Source organism: Engystomops pustulosus, chromosome 7 (assembly GCF_040894005.1).
Source record: "Engystomops pustulosus chromosome 7, aEngPut4.maternal, whole genome shotgun sequence".
Lineage (NCBI taxonomy): Eukaryota > Metazoa > Chordata > Amphibia > Anura > Leptodactylidae > Engystomops > Engystomops pustulosus.
In genome coordinates, this window is record NC_092417.1 from 15,000,987 (window position 1) to 15,020,304 (window position 19,318).

Here is a 19,318-nt window from a genome sequence, read left to right on the forward strand (position 1 = left end):
TTTAACATATCCAAGGGATTTTAAAATAGTTTTCTTGTTACACATTGTACTTCATGTTAGTTGAAAAATTTTGGTGTTATGTTTTGCATTTATTTATGAGAAAATCAGATATTTGGTGAAAATTTTAAAAAATTCTCGATTTTCGAACTTCAAAATGTTCTACTTTTACCATACATAGTCATAACCGCAAAACAAACTTAGTAACTAACATTCACCGAATGTCTATTTTATGTCTCTGTGGTTTTTTATGCATACTCTTATTTTTGTAGGATAAAAAACCTGAGGGACCTGCTCTGGTTTCAAATCACTTTGAGAGGCCTAAATAAAAGTAAAATCCCATAAATTACCCCATTATAGAAACTACACCCCTCAGTGTATGTGAAACAACTTTTATGAAGTTTGTTAATCCTTTAATTGTTTTACAGGGGTTAAAATAAAATCGGATACAATTGTGAAAGTACATATTTTTGGCTAAATGAATGTGTCTTTCAAAAAATGTACAAATTCTCAGTGGATAAAATACCAAAAAGCTCCACAAAATTTGATACCCAATCTCTCCCGCGTATAACAATCCCCCATATGTGGTGGTGACTGCTTTATGGGCACACGCCAGGGCATCGAAGGGAAGCTGCGCCATGCAGAGCAGATTGTGCATTGTCACTTTTTATTGGCTATACAATCTTTATTTTCATTTATTTATTTTTTATTTGTTTATTTTTTTGGCAATTTGGACATATAAGGGCTTATTTATTGCGACATGCGATGCACTTTACAAATAAAAAATTATTCTAACTGGGATTTGAACCTAGAACCCGCAGTGTCCATGAACAATAATGACACAGCGCCTCAACCAACTGAGCTATAACTTCCGTGCTTCATGTTAGTGGGTCATTAGCTTATTGATGGGATTTTATTAACTCTTGAATGTATGGGTGAAAAGAAAATTGCCAATTTTGGTTCCTTTTTTTTTTTTTTTTTTTTGGGGTCGTACACCGTAGACTAACAATACTATATTATCTTTAACGTACAGATCACTACGATTACGGTGAAATCTCATTTATATAGGTTTTCATTTATATTTACAATTTTACTGGAAAAAACTAACATAGAGGAAATCTCATTTGTTTTCGCATCGCCAAATTTTCGGAGACGTAACTTTAATATTTTTTGGTTGACAGAGCTAGTTTAGGGCTTATTTTTTACGTGTTGAGTTGTCTTTCAATTGATACCATTTTGGCGCACATCATTTTTTTTTTTTGGATCACTTTTTGAACATTTTTGTGAAGAGATTTTATGAAAAATTTACAATTTTGTCAAGTTTTTCGGGTTTTGTTTTTACGGCGTTCAGCAAGCGGGTCCAATAATGTTTCTAAGTTATTGTACTGATTGTTACGGACGCGACAATACCAAATATGTAAAGAACATACAAACTCTTGGCAGATGTTGACCCTGGGACCTGAACCCAGGTCCCCAGCTCTGCAAGGATGTAATGCTAACCACTAAGCCACCTGTTCAAGATATTCTACACCTTACACAGTGTAATACAGATGTATTACACTGTGTAATGTTCAATGTGTTACAGCCAGGTCCTGCCAGAAGGCACGGACCCGGCTCCCGGAAGGAGGATTGCGCAGCCCCGGGCACTGGCAGTCCCGGGGCTGCGATCCCTAAATGTGTTACCCTGTCCTGCGTTAGCTAAATTCCCTAAGCCCACAGGTGTATCCTGACTGCCTTCTAAATTGTGTGAATAGTGATCTAATGGACGTGATGACCTCTGTGTTCTTGTGTGAGGAGGTAATGGCCGACCACGAGGGGAGGCCACTGAACTCACCGGATGAAGTCTTCTCTGTTGGAGCTGACTTGTCCTGATGAGAAGACTGTGCTTTGTCCTGTTCAGACGGTTGGTGATGTTCGGAAGCTGAAGTGATGCGTTGAGGTGGTTGCTTGATGACGTCAGAACTGCGAGGTGGAGCTTGAGAGTCTTGGCTGCCATGACGGGATGACCTCTGGAACTGCAGTGGCTGTAGATGAGCTGAGGATCTGTTTTCGGATTCCTGGCGAGTTGTTGGAAGCTCTGATGTCCGCCTGGAGCGCTTGGTCAGGCGGTGAGGGAAGTCTCTGTGCCGTTGTCGGGAGTCTTGGTGACGGGTGCGGGCGTGTGAGTGCGCCGCCCCGCGGCCACTGGAACCCGGTGACGATGGGCTGTTGTAGTGTCTGCGACGTCCTCCGTGATGATGCGTCCTCCGTGATGTCTGGGAGTCCATTCTGCTGTGTTGTTGCTGCTTGTAGGACGGGGATCTGTGGCTCCTGTCTCTGTGGTGCACCGTGGGCATAGAGGTCTCTACCGCATCAAGAGTATGCAGAGAGGACTCAGGGGAATAGGAGGGGAGGAGGGAAAGGGAGCTGAGAAGGGACCCAGGGCTGTGGTGTTGGCTGGGCCGGGGGGCATGGTGGGGGGGGGGAGAGGGCCGGGACGCAGGCTGGTGATAGCGCTGCTGGCGGCTGTGTTGGTGGGGGGTATGTGAAAGGGAGGGCCCGGGGCTGGCTGGGGAGTAGGCCCGAGGCCTGATGTAGGGCCTGGGGCTGGGTGAGGAGCAGCCCTGAGGCCTGGTATGGGGTCTGGGGCTGGGTGAAGAGCAGGCCTGAGGCCTTGTATGGGGCCTGGGGCTGCATGGGGAGCAGGCCTGAGGCCTGGAACAGGGCCTGGGGCTGCCTGACATGTGGGGGAATAGGCCTGAGGCAGGCCCAAGGCTGTATGCGGCATAGGCCTGAAGCCTGCCGCGCCAAGGAGAGTGCTGGGGGAGGTAGGTGTCGTTGAGAGGAGGAGAGCCTGGGGCTGCCGGTGGGATGCGGAGGCACCGCACGGTGGGATGAGGGAGAACCATGAGGAGATCGCCGCGGAGAGGAAGGCCTTGTGTCCCCTGCTGGCTGCCGGGTGGGCCGGGCCACAGCGCTGGATGCTGCTCCCGGTTGAAAACCACGCCGGAGAAGAGGTGAGCGCGGGGGGGAGAGGGAGAGTGAGCGGGGGGGGTACGGGCTTGCGGCAGGTGGCGCTGGGAGGCACGGCCGCGGAGCTGGAAGCGGGCATCGGCTGGGGGACACGCCAGAGTGGAGGTGAGCGGTGGTGAGAGGGGGGGGGGCGGAGAGAGGCGGGCGGGGGGGTGATCGGGGGAGAGGCGGGCGGGGGGTGCTCGGGGGAGGTGCGGGCTGGCTGTCAGGGGATCGCGGCCTGCTTGGGGAGCGCAGGGAGGCCCAGTCCGCAGCGCTGGCACCGGCTGGGTGCTTCGCAGAAGCGGTGGAGAGTGGAGACGGTGACAGGCAGGGGGACGCGGCCTGCTGGGTGAACGCAAGGGGGTGCGGGGCGCAGCGCTTGGATGCCAGGTGGGGGAGCGCACAGGAGGCAAACACTTACACTTTGAGGCCTCCTTCCGATCCGTCCCCCGACGATCCGCTGCACCGGCTGCAGCATGGGTCCCACGTGGTCTGGGCGACGCCATCTTTTTTTGGCCCGGGCCGCGCTACCTGGTTGGTGCAGGCGATCCAGGGCTCAAACGGACGGGAGGCCTGATCTTCCGGATGGGCGGCCTGATCTTCCGGATGGGCCTTCCTCTATCTTCTGCCAGCTGCTCCTAAGGCACTGCACTGGAGACGCTGCTAGCACGTGGAGGAGGTGAGGAGCACTGGGTGGGTGGTGGTGACAGGGTGGCGGCCCACCGGGCAGGGGGTGGTGGCTGTACCCTCCAGGGTGGAAGCCACTGCAGGAGGATTCGGTCCTAGGAGATGGGTGTCCTCTTCAGGGACGTCCGCTTCTTGAACCGACCCCGCAGCAGGGCGCTGCAGGAGGGTATCCAGCCAGGCTGAACCCTGCTTGGCCCCTTGCTGGCTTACTTGTTCTTCTAGGGAAGCCATGCTGAGTATTTGCAGAGGGGTCTCTGACTTCTCGCCTCTTCGGACCAGGGGGCAGAAGGAAAGAGGTCCCCCCACGTGCTCTCGGACTTTATAAAACCACCGGGCGGGTCCTTACCCGCCCCCAAATGCCACCTCCTGTGACCTCACACGGGAGGAGTAAAGGGGCAAGCCCCACCAGCCTACCAGAAGGCTTGAAACCACCCCCTACTGTCCTCAGCCCCTTCGCTATTTGCTTTGGGGCTTGTTAAGACTTTAGTAAGAGCAGCTTCAGGGGAATCTGGGAAATCTAGGAGGTCAAGGAGGGAGTTATTTGAGAGATATCGGGTTAGTTGAGAATATTTCAGGCATTACAGGAGTTTGGAGATGAAAGGGAGATTAGAGACTGGTCTCTAGTTAGTAGCATTGGATGGGTCCAGTGAAGGTTTCTTCAGTAAAGAGGTAACAACAGCATGCTTGAAAGAAGAGTGTATAACACCGGAAGAGAGAGAGAGAGGTTGAAGATTTTAGTGCGGTGAGAAGTGACTGCTGGGGAGAGAGACTGTATCAGATGTGCTTGGTGCAGATAGTGGGGCGAGCAGGGGAAAGGAGCCTGGACACTTCTTCCTTTGTGACTGTCTCAATCTAGAGGGAAGGGGAATAGTAGGGGGAGTAAATTGAGAGATAATTTCATGTTGAATGCAATCAATTTTATCTTTAAAGTAGGTGGCCAGATATTCAGTCCCAAGATCTGTGACAAGTGGCTGCAGCTTTGGTGTTAGTAAGAAGTGAAGAGTCTTTTGGGGTTGTTAGGGAGAGAGGATATTAGATTAGTAAAATAAACATGTTTAGCGAGGTGAAGGGCAGCGTTATAGGTTTTTACCATAAAGTTGAAGAGCAGAAAGTCTTCAGATGTGTGCGATTTTCTCCACAGACATTTTGCAATCCTGGAACACTGTCAAAAGAAAAGAGTAACAAGTTGTATCACACACAGACTGATAAGAGGTCATATATGTCTCCTCATCTTATATCATTGTGTATTACAGGTTGGGTCATCCTGCAGACCCCTCTATATGTCTATGAAGGAGATGACATAAATATAAGATGTCACCACTATCCTGGATTCCCCGGAGGACGGACAACATTCTATAAAGATAATGAAGTCATTAGAGACTGGGGAGATGATGCGGAATATAATATCAGTAATGTAACCAGGACCACTGCCGGGACATATAGATGTAGGAAAGAAGTCTATGATTTTTCATATGAAGATGAAGCTTCTGTATCTGTAGAAGGTAAATCCAGAATCATTTATTTACAGACTTGGACCATCACAGGTGGCCAGTCTCGTCCACATTTCTGTAAAAGGATTTAGATCAGGACTCTGTGCTCTGGCCATTTTATTGTTTCTATGTTTTCTGTTTCAAGGAACTGTTTTACCCTTTTTTCTGTGTGACAGGGGGTATTGTCCTGCATGAAAATTTCTGTGTGAGTGATGAACTCAACGAAGGAGCCATATGTTGTTGAAGAAGGTTCTCACACATACTTGCATTCACTCTGCCCTGTAGCTTTTTGAGAGGTCGAATTCTTGCTTCCACTTCCAATAACGTTCACCAAACCATGACACTTCCTGTACCACCTTTCACTGACTTCTTTACACACTTTGGGTTTAGTTCTCTCCCAGTTTGTCAACAAACATAATGTTTTCCATAACACTTAAATAAATTAAACTGTTAAAAATTAATTGTGGACCACTTTCTATGTTGTAAAATTTTAATTTTGTATTTATCAGTTAATATTGGCAAATGGGGGTTTGCTTTTTTCAGATCATTATTCAAATGCAGTAATCTCATGGCTATAAATAGTCATAAACAGTTAAGACAGGAAAAAACCTTTTGGGAAGTTAAATAAGTGGTTAGTCTTTAGACTTTAGCTAGAGCCCAATGTAGTCCTCAAACAGTTCCCATTGGAGATTAATTTTGTTCCCCATTATTCTATAATAAGTGGCTCCTTTCATCATCAATCAGTGCGGCTTAAATGTTACCAGGGAAATTCCGTATTTTCAACATCATCTCATAAAAAATAATAAACTTTTACCCATCTAAATGCCAACATTTTATGCAAGTGACTACACTGTTTCCCCAAAAATAAGACAGTGTCTTATATTAATTTTTGCTCCTAATGAGGCACTAGGTCTTATTTTCAGGGGATTCTTATTTTTCCATTAACAAGAATTTACATTTATCATTGAACAAAAAATCAACTTCTCTAACATTCCTATAACTCTCCAAACTCATGCTGTATTTCTTGTGACTCCATTTCTATTAGAATCATTGCCCCCAGTCTCTCATGTTTAGTAAAAGAACTTTCCATAAATGACCCTTCTTATCCTGGTAGTTGCTGGTAACACATTTGCAGCACAACAGTCAGTGATTTTATACCATGAATTCTTTCCCATGTCACAACCTTGTGCAGCATCTAAAATATTTACTAATACTAATGTACGGTGTGGGGGTGGGAGGAGCTGCTGCAATGGCGGCCGCTGGGTCTTATTTTCAGGGGAGGCCTTATATTTCTAAGCCTGAACAAAATTGTACTAGGTCTTATTTTCGGGGGATGTCTTATTTTAGGGGAAACAGGGTATGTACTTGTGTCCCTGTGCCACACACACACCTTTCTAGTGCTGTCATCAGCTTGAATTATTTCAGTCGTCTACTGAGACTGCTAAGTTTAAATTAGGGGGAACAGGTCTATATCTTGCTTCAAGACAATTCTCTGAATTTTTATTGATGAAATTCTCCATCAGTTCTTCCAAACCAATTGGTAGAACTGATGGATGGATTCCCACCCAGTCTACTCTGTGGGGCAGATTTACTTACCCGGTCCAGTCGCGATCCCGCGGTGCATTGTCCGACGTTGATTCGGAGCTTGCCGGGATTCACTAAGGTCGTGCGCCCAATATCCACTAGGTGTCACTGCTGCGCCGAGGTCCGCCAGAGTTCACCTTCTTCGTCCCAGTGTATGTGAGTGCTATTCTTGTGACAAATTTTTTTTTTAAAATTCCGTTTTTTTTCCGAATCCATCAGGTTTTCCGACGGCCATGCCCCCCCCCCTTTTCTGTCGGCACCGATGCGCCACAATCCGATTGCATGCGCCAAAATCCTGGGGCAACTCAGGTTAAATCGGAAATCAACGGGAAACCCGACAAAAGTGCGCGATTTGGACCCTTAGTAAATGAACCCCAATGTTCTCAGGCTGTGAAAGGAGGGAATTTATTGATGCACTTTTGATACATATCAAGGCTTTTATTTTGCCACATTTTTGTCTGAAAAAGGGGCCTGGTCTTGGGAATAGGTGCAAACCCTCTGGAAAGTTACTTAGCATCGGGAAAGGGGGTGTGGCCGAGATGAATAAGTCTCAGAGGCCAAAAAGTTAGCAGGGCTAAAACAATGTCTAAAATTCGAACTCAACCGTCCTAAACTGCGACAGAATTCATCATCACGGCGATTATTGTGGCGCAGCCAACGACTATTGTTGTCACGTCTACACTTTACTTTCTACAGAGAAGGACGGATGGTTCAGGGATTTGGGGTCAGTGATATCTATGAAGTCTACAATGTTCAGCTGGAGGATTCTGGGAAATATTCATGTGAGGTGGAAACTACAGATAGAAGAGTAAGGAAGAAAAGTGCAGAGCGACTCATCCAGATACAAGGTGAGGATGGACAGTGGTTTTTTTTTCCGAATCCATCAGGTTTTCCGACGGCCATGCCCCCCCCCATTTCTGTCGGCACCGATGCGCCACAATCCGATTGCGTGCGCCAAAATCCTGGAGCAACTCAGGTTAAATCGGAAATCAACGGAAACCCGACAAAAGTGCGCGATTCGGACCCTTAGTAAATGAACCCCAATGTTCTCACGCTGTGAAAGGAGGGAATTTATTGATGCACTTTTGATACATATCAAGGCTTTTATTTTGCCACTTTTCCAACTTGTCTGAAAAAGGGTCCGGGTCTTGGGAATAGGTGCAAACCCTTTGGAAAGTTACTTAGCATCGGGAAAGGGGGTGTGGCCGAGATGAATAAGTCTCAGAGGCCAAAAAGTTAGCAGGGCTAAAACAATGTCTAAAATTCGAACTCAACCGTCCTAAACTGCGACAGAATTCATCATCACGGCGATTATTGTGGCGCAGCCAACGACTATTGTTGTCACGTCTACACTGCCGGAGGTGTCAACACATTAAGAAATTCCCCCTAATATGTTACTAATGACTCGGTTATCACAATGTTGCTGCCAAAATCTTTCTACTTACATATTGTTATCACTTTTATCCAATTCTAGAGCTTTTCACGGCTCCCACAATATCAGTGACCCCACATCCAGTGTTTAGGAACGATAACGTGACCCTGAGATGTGAGACGCGTCTCCCTCCTCCCAGACAGAAGACACGGCTGCACTTTACTTTCTACAGAGAAGGACGGATGGTTCAGGGATTTGTGGTCACTGATATCTATGAAGTCTACAATGTTCAGCTGGAGGATTCAGGGAAATATTCATGTGAGGTGGAAACTACTGATAAGAGAGTAAGAAGAAAGAGTCAAGAGCGACTCATCCAGATACAAGGTGAGGATGGACGATGGTTAATACATTATACAAAATGTATAAGAGCTTCTTTCAATACCTAGAAAGTGACTTTTTATTTCTCCCTTTCAAAAATCCAACATTTTTAAAATTGACATGTGCAGAGCCCTGAGAAGACTTTTTATTTGTCAGGTGAATTGTCCTTCCTCGTGGCACCATTTGATATTCTGTGCTTAGTCCTGGAGAGGTGGACACCAAGTTCTATACAACTTTTCTATGTTAATACCTTTAAACAAGTCAAAACCATATTTTTACAATCAAATCTTTTTTTAATTCAGTGAATGGACCTGGGTCATTTAATCAGAGGACTATATGAAATATCTTAAACAATATTTTAATAGATTGGGCATTCTTGGGGATACATAATATATTTCTAATTGTTTTATAGCTTTATTTTTGGGGTTGATCTGAATTTCATTAAATTTTTTTGTGTTAGGCTTAAGCTGTTATGGAAATGATCCCTACCGGCCAATGGTGTCAGGTCTAATGGGTTAAGAGTTGCACCAATCATGGCCATTAGTGAGCGTTTCTGCTGAATTATATTCTCTTAACCCTCTCCATACACTCGAACCAACAGCATCACATACCTGTATATCACATAACTATATTTCATACTGTAGGAGAGGGATTAAAATCAAAGTGTCACGGGTTCTCCAACGACCCATGCCGCAGTTCGTGGGCTCACCTGTGCCCCTCTCTACCAGTGAACGCAGCACCCGCGCTTCTAACCTATCCCCGTTCCTGTCTCTCGTCTGTCGGCCGTGAATGGAGGGAATTTATTGATGCACTTTTGATACATATCAAGGCTTTTATTTTGCCACTTTTCCAACTTGTCTGAAAAAGGGGCCAGATCTTGAGAATAGGTGCAAACCCTCTGGAAAGTTACTTAGCATCGGGAAAGGGGGTGTGGCCGAGATGAATAAGCCTCAGAGGCCAAAATGTTAGCAGGGCTAAAAGAATGTCTAAAATTCGAACTCAACCGTCCTAAACTGCGACAGAATTCATCATCACGGCGATTATTGTGGCACAGCCAACGACTATTGTTGTCACGTCTACACTGCCGGAGGTGTCAACACATTAAGAAATTCCCCCTAATATGTTACTAATGACTCGGTTATCACAATGTTGCTGCCAAAATCTTTCTACTTACATATTGTTATCACTTTTATCCAATTCTAGAGCTTTTCACGGCTCCCACAATATCAGTGACCCCACATCCAGTGTTTAGGAATGATAACGTGACCCTGAGATGTGAGACGCGTCTCCCTCCTCCCAGACAGAAGACACGGCTGCACTTTACTTTCTACAGAGAAGGACGGATGGTTCAGGGATTTGGGGTCAGTGATATCTATGAAGTCTACAATGTTCAGCTGGAGGATTCTGGGAATTATTCATGTGAGATGGAAACTACAGATAAGAGAGTAAGGAAGAAAAGTGCAGAGCGACTCATCCAGATACAAGGTGAGGATGGACGATGGTTAATACATCATACAAAATGTATAAGAACTTCTTTCAACACCTAGAAAGTAACTTTTTCTTTCTCCCTTTCAAAAACCTAACATTTTTAAAATTGACATGTGCAGAGCCATGAGAAGACTTTTTTATTTGTCAGGTGAATTGTCCTTCCTCGTGGAACCATTTGATATTCTGTGCTTAGTCCTGGAGAGCTGGACACCAAGTTCTATACAACTTTTCTATGTTAATAGCTTTAAACAAGTCAAAACCCTAGTTTTACAACCAAATCTTTTTTTAATTCAGTGAATGGAACTGGGTCATTTAATCAGAGGACTATATGAAATATCTGAAACAATATTTTAATAGATTGGGCATTTTTGGGGATACATAATATATATCTAATTGTTTTATAGCTTTATTTTTGGGGTTGATCTGAATTTCATTACATTTTTTTGTGTTAGGCTTAAGCTGTTATGGAAATGATCCCTACTGGCCAATGGTGTCAGGTCTAATGGGTTAAGAGTTGCTCCAATCATGGCCATGAGCGCTTCTGCTGAATTATATTCTCTTAACCCTCTCCATACACTCGAACCGACAGCATCACATACCTGTATATCACATAACTATATTTCATACTGTAGGAGAGGGATTAAAATCAAAGTTTCACGGGTTCTCCAACGACCCATGCCACAGTTCGCGGGCTCACCTGTGTCCCTCTCTACCAGCGAACGCAGCACCCGCGCTTCTAACCTATCCCCGTTCCTGTCTCTCGTCTGTCGGTCGTGCGCGCGCCCTAGGTGCCGGGACGCGAGCCCGGCCGACAGATGAGAGACAGAAATCAGAAGATTTAAAGGGCCATCTCGCCTTTAATTGGCGCTGGCTATTTCCCAGAATTCCATTTAAACCAGCCTCTCCCTGCACAACCTGATGGATCTTCGTGCCTAGTGCCGTTGAAAAAGTTTGTTCCCTGATGCTCTGCGTTCTTAGTGTGATTTCCTGTTGTGACCCTGGTCCAGTATTGGACTTTGATCCCGTTCCACCTGCCATCACTTGTTGCTGCGTCCCCGACTATGATTCCCTGCTGCCCGTCCTGACCTCCTGCCTGTCCCTGACTATGTTTCTGCCTAACGTATGTGTACCTCGCCTTGGCTGCCGGCACCACGGAGAGAGTTGCGCCTGTGGAACGACCTGGTGGTACCACGCCACCGCAAGTCCAACCCGCTTTGCGGCGGGGTCTGGTGAAAACCTTTTACCACTTAGATTCCGGTCCCAGGTGTCGGCTTGTGTCATCGTCCGAGGTGGTCCAGTGGGTCCACTACACCTGGAGCCTGAAACAAAGTAAATGAATGATTTTACTATATATGGATTTTCATAGCTATTATTACCTCCAAATATTACAGCAATCAACAATGTAGTGGAAGGAGATGCCATGTTCCCTGAAACCCCTTAAAATCAAAGAAAACAAACTTTATAATTTCATGAAAAATCTCTTATGTGACCAGAAAAATCTGTAGTTTATCTGTATAATCTATTAGGGCGTCCTCTGGTCGTTTCCTCTATAATACAGTAATATATATTTTCTTAGATCCCTTTTTACAAAAATAAACTCAATCACCATAATTTTATGTTCTTATAGATAATATGGGATACACCCGGCTGAATATTATCCGTCTGATACTATCCGGATGTGTAATAATAACTGCTGCGCTATTTCTCTTCTATCATATAAAATGGGTGAAGTCCATGGAAGAAGCAGCTGCTCCATCTACAACATAATGGACAATTGGGTGACAAGACCCAGCAATGTCGTCCATCCATCTACCTACAGCGCAGGATATTCTGCAGATTACATACCTGGAGCTACTGCCTGCTGTTATATACATATATTATATTGTATGTTACTGCTGTGCTGTATATTCTTATCTTATAACCAAATAATATTAAGAAGATCTATTACATAGAATAAAACAAAGTATATATTAAATAATAACATATTAAAGAAAAATATCCCACCGTCTGGACTCCAGGTACATTATTGGGTTCCATTGTAAGATTGTTAGAGAATATATATTTTATATCCCATCTATTTCTATGTGTGACCCCCAGTTTTTGAGATTGGCTTTTATTTTTTGTTTTTTTTTCGATTTATTAGAGAATTGCATTTAATTAATAATATTTTTGTGTTTTGATCTAAATGTGCAGCACAGAGGAAGTAATATTCTATTAGTACATGTTTGTTTCCTCTGGAATTTCCTTATTTGGTAAAACTTCCCTAATATACCACCACCCCTCATCTTCTATTACAGAGGGGTGTCTGACCGGGTGACTTCCACACTTGCACTTTTATTCCCTATGAGTGTCTATGATCAGTGTAGATGGACTTGAAGAAGTATCTGATTCTGCTTCATCTTCTTGATGGTCCACAATGAAGGCACAACAAGAATACACTAGTGGTACATCACATTACCTAGGATTGTCAAAGTGCCAAACTTACAATAAATTCCTAAAGGAGAATTTTTTTTTTTAATGAAAAATGTGTTATAATGATTTTTACCAACTGTCCTCATAAGTGATTCCTCCTTAAAAAAACAAAAATAAATGCCATATATCTATTTTTATTTTGAGAGTTACGTCATTTTTGAGTTCTGAAGCTAAGTGTTGGAAATCTTCCTCAGCAGCAGAGAAGTGGGCAGAGTCTAAGTAGCTTATACCAATGTAATAAGACACAAATACAACATTGTATTCTTTAGCAATATTGCAACATCTTTATTAATACAAAATATAAAATGACTTTGTCATCTTGACTTAAAACGAGTTGATATGTGCAACACTTCAATATTCAAAGACTATGGAACAGATTTATTGGAAGTGTCTGAGGTACAACTGTTCTAGTTGCCCATGGAAACCAAATTAATAGAAAGCTGTGGGAAAAGGAAAGCTGAGCTCTGATTGGTTGCCATAGAAAACCAGAACAGTTTTACTTCAGACACTGCTGATAAATCTCCCCCACTATATCCATATGTAAAAATCACATAACACTGTATATTGGGTAACTGTCTATTCCTAGGTCACACACCAAAGCCTACAGGCTGAATGAAATGCAAGGTAAGTAGAATAATACCAATATAATAACCAAATGTTTGCATACTATCCCGGATCAAGAGACCACCACCCAGGCAGTAAGCTTTGTACTATATATTATAGCAGTGATGGCGAACCTATGGCACGGGTGCCAGAGGTGGCACTCAGAGCCCTCTATATGGGCACCCTTGATATCACCCCAGGGCAGGGTTCGCCAGACCGGACTAAAGGCCTCTTGCAGTCCCAGGCAGCCCAGGAACCTAGAAGGAAGCTACAATGATAATCCAGACTTGTTCTCCTTCTTTCCACTGTATTGGTGTCCTCAGGTGCCTATACAATTTAAACCTGTGAAAGAGCAGGTAGTAATAAGTTACTGCTGAAATTGTTGCATTGGCACTTTGCGAAAAAATATGCAGATTTTGGTTGTAGTTTGGGCACTCGGTGTTTAAAAGGTTTGCCATCACTGTATTATAGGGATACCATATTATCTTATATCATCTTTTTTTAGTTCCAAGGTTATGGCATGTTTGTGTTCTGAATCTATTTGTCATAAATATCCCTCAGCAGCAAAAAAGTGGGCATAGTCTAATTTTTTTCTGCCTCCACCCTGTGTCAGTTCAAAGCTGCATATAGTTCCCATGACATCCTGTGTCCTCTATTGTAGGAGCTTAGTAGCAAATACACTGAGCTCCATCCTCAGTACATACAGACTCTATACAGTATTTAGCCTGGCAACTTTCATTACATGGAGTATTAAGTAGATGAAAACTTCAGATAAAAAATGTCATGAATAGTATGGTCTGTGCTGTGTGAGCACTAATAGTTAACATCTTCTATGCTTCTCTCCTCAACTGAATTAAACTCTTGACCTCCCCTCACTCCTGAGTAATCTCACATTAGCATCACAAAGCCTCACCCTCCCTCCAGAGTGACCAAGGGGCAGCAGCCTTCTCCACTGTAACATTTATAATCTATAGGATTATTGTGTAAATAATTTTTCACAGAGATAATGCCATTATGCCTCATGTGTTCCACTGACATCTTGGGCACCACACCGAACGCTAAGCGCAGCATCTGGCGTTTCTAAGTCCAGGCACCTATGGTCCATGCCAACCATTCTTTGGAACGGACCCTCTTGATCCGGCCACTGCCCTAATTTATCTCAAGATTATTTAACACCATTTTGCTGTCTTCAGCCGAGACATCTATATAGGCTTTTGAAGCAGGTTATTCTGGTCCCCTTTTGCCCCTGATGAGCCCAATTGAAGAGGCGAAACATGACATGTAGGATTCTCAAGACCAGATGTGACCCTGCAGCTACATATTTTTTACCTGCCTATTGCCATTAATACCCACCATTTTCACAATAGAGGACACATCTATCTTTCCCCTCTAGATAGGTCGGGTACTTGTTGCATCACAAGAGACTCATTTCTGGACACCTCCTTCCCCCCCTCCCCCCCCTCCCCTGTATTAGGGTCAGAGGGCCGTTGGTAGGGATAGGCTCCAGACGGGGCGGCAGCCATCTAGGGCTGCGGCTCCGTGGCGAGGTTCGAAGGGTCGGACAGGGACCACTCATCTTTAATACTAGGGTCTTATAGGGTACCCCGCACTCTACACCCTGGAGTGCCCCACCCCCACCCCTTCTTACCATTGTCTCATTCTCTCGGAGTTTCCGCACCACACATCTTCTTTAAGCATCGATACAATATCACAGACGGTATCTTTTCTGCATGACATTCGGCATCCCGCAATGGGATAACCTCTGCAGAACCACATATACCCAGAAAATTGTGAGTGCCACTCTGCATCATCGGTGCCTACACCCATTATACGGCATCATCCTCACGAACACTGGTAACTGACAGTTTACACTTTAATTTGGAAAATGTTTAACCCGAGGGCTAGGGGTAGAGGACGAGGGCGTGGACGTGGGCGTGCAACTACTGCAGGGGTCAGAGGCCGTGGTCCTGGGCGGGGTGAGACACCACCTGCTGATGGGGGAGCAGGGGAACGCCGCAGAGGTACACTCCCTAGGTTCATCATGTCTCAAGTTACTGGGACTCGTGGTAGAGCACTGTTGAGGCCAGAACAGTGCGAAGAGGTGATGTCGTGGATTGCGGACAATGCTTCTAGCCATTTGTCCACCAGTCAGTCTTCCACGCAGTCCACCCATGTCACCGAAATCGGCACTCCTCCGGCTTCTCCACCTCAGCCTCCTTCCGCCCAGTCTGCCCCCTCCCACCAAAATTTGGCATTTGAACCGGCATACTCTGAGGAACTGTTTTCTGGACCCTTCCCACAGTCACAAACCACTTGTCCTGCTGCTGCTGAGCTATTTTCCGATGCCCAGGTTTTCCACCAGTCGCAGTCTGTGGGTGATGATGACATTATTCACGTAGTGGAAGAAGTGTGTAAAGAGGTGTCGGACGATGAGGAGACACGGTTGTCAGACAGTGGTGAAGTTGTTGTCAGGGCAGGAAGTCCGAGGGGGGAGCAGACTGAGGGATTGGAGGATGATGAGGTGACAGACCCAAGCTGGGTTGATAGGCCGGGTGAACACAGTGCTTCTGAGACGGAGGCGAGTCCTATAGCAGAACAGGTTGGAAGAGGCAGTGGTGGGGCCAGACGGAGAGGCAGGGCCAGAGCTGGTGCATCAGCGCCAAATGTTGCCCGTAGTCAAGCTCCAGTGGCAAGGGCTAGATTTTCAGAAGTCTGGAGGTTCTTTAAAGAAACACCGGATGACCGACGGACTGTGGTGTGCAACCTTTGCCAAACCAGGATCAGCAGGGGTTCCACCACTACTAGCTTAACTACCACCAGTATGCGCAGGCATATGAATGCTAAACACCCCACTCAATGGCACCAAGCCCGTTCACCTCCGGCCGGGCACACCACTGCTCCTTCCCCTGTGTCATCTGCTAGTCAGCCCCCTGCCCAGGACCCCGGCCCAAACACCTCCCGTGCGAAAACCCCATCTTCGCCTCCACGATCCTCCACAGCATCCACCAGCGTTCAGCTCTCCATGCCCCAGACGCTGGAGCGCAAAAAGAGGTATAGTGCAACCCACCCACACGCCCAAGCCCTCAAAGTCCACATCTCCAAGTTGCTTAGCCTGGAGATGCTGCCCTATAGGCTGGTAGAGACCGAAGCCTTTGCGAAACCTCATGGTGGCGGCCGCCCCTCGGTATTCGGTCCCAAGCCGCCACTACTTTTCCCGATGTGCCGTCCCAGCCCTGCACAAGCATGTGTCAGAGAACATCCTCCGTGCCCTGACCAACGCCGTTTCTGACAAGGTCCACCTGACCACGGACACGTGGACGAGTGCTGCCGGGCAGGGCCACTATATATCGCTGACGGCACATTGGGTTAACTTGGTGGAGGCTGGGACCGAGTCTGACCCTGGGGCTGGTCATATACTGCCGACGCCGAGGATTGCGGGGCCTACCTCGGTCCATGTCTCAAAGGCCTTCTATGCCTCCTCCTCCTCCCACCCCTCCTCCACCTCCTCCTCTGAATTACCATCCGTGGGCATGGCGCCATCAGTCGGTAGCTCTAGGCACAGCAGCAGTGCCATCGCTAAGCGACAGCAGGCGGTGTTCAAACTGCTGAGCCTAGGCGATAAAAGGCACACCGCCCAAGAGTTATTACAGGGCATCACGGCGCAGACTGATCTGTGGCTGGCACTGCTGAACCTGAAGCCAGGCATGGTTATGTGTGACAACGGCCATAACCTGGTGGCAGCTCTGCAACTCGGCAGACTGACACATGTGCCATGCCTGGCCCATGTGTTAAATCTGATAGTTCAGCGTTTCCTCAAGACATACCCCAATCTGTCTGATTTGCTCACGAAGGTGCGCCGCATCTGTGCGCATTTCAGGAAGTCCAGCACAGATGCTGCCACTCTCAGGGCAGCGCAGCGCCGCCTCCAACTGCCCGCTCACCGACTGTTGTGCGACGTGCCCACGAGGTGGAATTCAACACTGACCATGTTATCCAGAGTTTACCAGCAGCACAGAGCGATTGTAGATTGCCAGATGTCAACTTCCACCAGAACTGGTAGTCAGGTCAGTCAGCTTCCTCAAGTCTACAATGAGGAGTGGACGTGGATGTCTGATATCTGTCAGGTGCTGAGTAACTTTGAGACGTCAACACAGATGGTCAGTGGTGATGCCGCCATCATCAGCCTCACCATCCCGCTGCTTGGCCTGTTGAAAAACTCTCTGGTCAGCATGAAGTCGGAAGCTTTGCGCTCGTCACAAGAGATGGGGGAAGAAGATTCCCTTGTTGATAGCCAAAGCACCCTTAGGTCTGTTTCTCAGCGCATATCGGAGGAGGTGGAGGAGGATGAGGAGGAAGTGGAGGAGAATGTTGGCGAGACAGAAGAGGGGACCATTGTTCAGTCCTTCACTGTTCAGCGTGTATGGGCAGAAGAAGAGGAGTTGGAGGAGTTGGAGGAGGAGGAAATGGACGGTCAGGCCAGTGAGGGGAGTGAATTCTTGCGCGTTGGGACTCTGGCGCATATGGCAGATTTCATGCTAAGCTGCCTATCCCGTGACCCTCGCGTTCAAAGAATTTATTCCAGCACCGATTACTGGGTATTCACTCTCCTGGACCCACGGTACAAGCAAAATCTTTCCACTCTCATCCCTGGAGAGGAAAGGAGTGTGAGAATGCATGAATACCAGCAGGCCCTGGTGCACAAGCTGAAACAGTATTTCCCTTCTGACAGCGCTAGCGGGAGAGGGCGTACTTCTGCGGGACAAGTAGCGAGGGAGAGTAGGCGAGCAGGCAGCTTGTCCAGCACTGGCAGGGGTACGCTTTACAAGGCCTTTGCCAGTTTTATGTCACCCCAGCAAGACACTGTCACCTGTCCCCAGTCTCGGCAGAGTAGGGCTGATCTTTACAGAAAGATGGTGAGGGAGTACGTAGCTGACCATACCATCGTCCTAAATGATCACACAGCTCCCTACAACTACTGGGTTTCAAAGCTGGACATGTGGCACAAACTGGCGCTGTACGCCTTGGAGGTTCTTGCCTGCCCTGATGCTAGCGTGTTGTCCGAGCGGGTTTTCAGTGCAGCTGGTGGCATCATCACCGATAAGCGTACACGCCTGTCGACTGACAGCGCTGACAGGCTGACGCTTATCAAGATGAATAAAGCCTGGATTTCTCCGCATTTCCATTCTCCACCAGGTGAAAGAAGCTGAACCTGAATAATGTATGTACTCCTCCTCCTCATTGTCCTCCTTCTCCTCCTCTTTGTACACTAAAGCAGAGGAAACTGGCAATTTTTTTGCCAGGGCCAACTGGCTCTGGCTATAGTACTCTATGTATTTAATTTTTCTGGAGGGCCAACTAACCTGTCCTCTGTTTTAAACAATTTTTGGGAGTGCCACATACAGGCACTCAATCTATGTAATTTTTCTGGAGGACCAGCTACCTGCTCCTCTGGTTTGAAAACTTTTTTGGACTGCCACATACAGGCACTCAATTTATTTAATCTTTTTGGAGGACCAGCTACCTGCTCCTCTGGTTTGAAAACTTTTTTGGACTGCCACATACAGGCACTCAATCTATGTAATTTTTCTGGAGGACCAGCTACCTGCTCCTCTGGTTTGAAAACTTTTTTGGACTGCCACATACAGGCACTATCCAAATTACATTGTCTCCATAGCAGCCTCCACACGTCGTCTTTTTAGCTGCCTTCACACGTTGTCTCCATTGCTACCTCCACACGTCATCGCCATAGCTGCCTCCAAAAGTAGTCCATATAGCAGCCTCCATACATGGTCCCCTTATCAAACGAGCTGTGTCAGGCAGAATTTTGGGTTGTTTTCATGGCTTCCACATCAAACTTGTTAACTTTGTCGCCACCCTGCTGTGTAATCCACAAAATATACTGGCAAACTTTTATCATTTACCGATATTATTTGAGCGCTTCTTGCTCACCTCCTTTGGTTCCTCTCTGCCACCCATTGGTTTTAAGCCTGAGTCCATTTGGGGTATGTCGCCATGCCACTCTCTAGCCTGCCGCTGCTGCCGCTGCCTCTGCATGCCGTCCCCTATAGTGTCAGGGTCAATTATTGGATGTTTTACATGCTATCTAGCTTCATTCTGTCACTCTGTCATGGCCATGCTGTTGCCCATAATTTTGGCATAATGGAGCGATTAAGCAGCCTCAGAGGCATCCATGCATGCTGCCCCTGCTGTTTCCTGTCCATTTCCGTGGTGTTTCCATCCTTTTCTGAGGTTC

General features: G+C 46.5%; 1 protein-coding gene across 2 annotated transcripts in view; it reads left to right on the forward strand.

The window, feature by feature from the left end:
• The window catches only part of LOC140069329 (Fc receptor-like protein 5), an 84,589-nt gene that overhangs the window by 23,017 nt on the left and 42,254 nt on the right, over nt 1-19,318 (forward strand). The window contains exons 4-6 of one of the 2 annotated variants that reach the window (XM_072114890.1): nt 4,932-5,180; nt 8,227-8,508; nt 9,706-9,987. In XM_072114890.1, the coding sequence (XP_071970991.1) occupies nt 4,932-5,180; nt 8,227-8,508; nt 9,706-9,987 (813 nt within the window). Of the gene's footprint in view, nt 1-4,931; nt 5,181-7,446; nt 7,601-8,226; nt 8,509-9,705; nt 9,988-19,318 lie in introns of those variants that run through there. The other variant, XM_072114891.1, reaches the window with a different exon arrangement.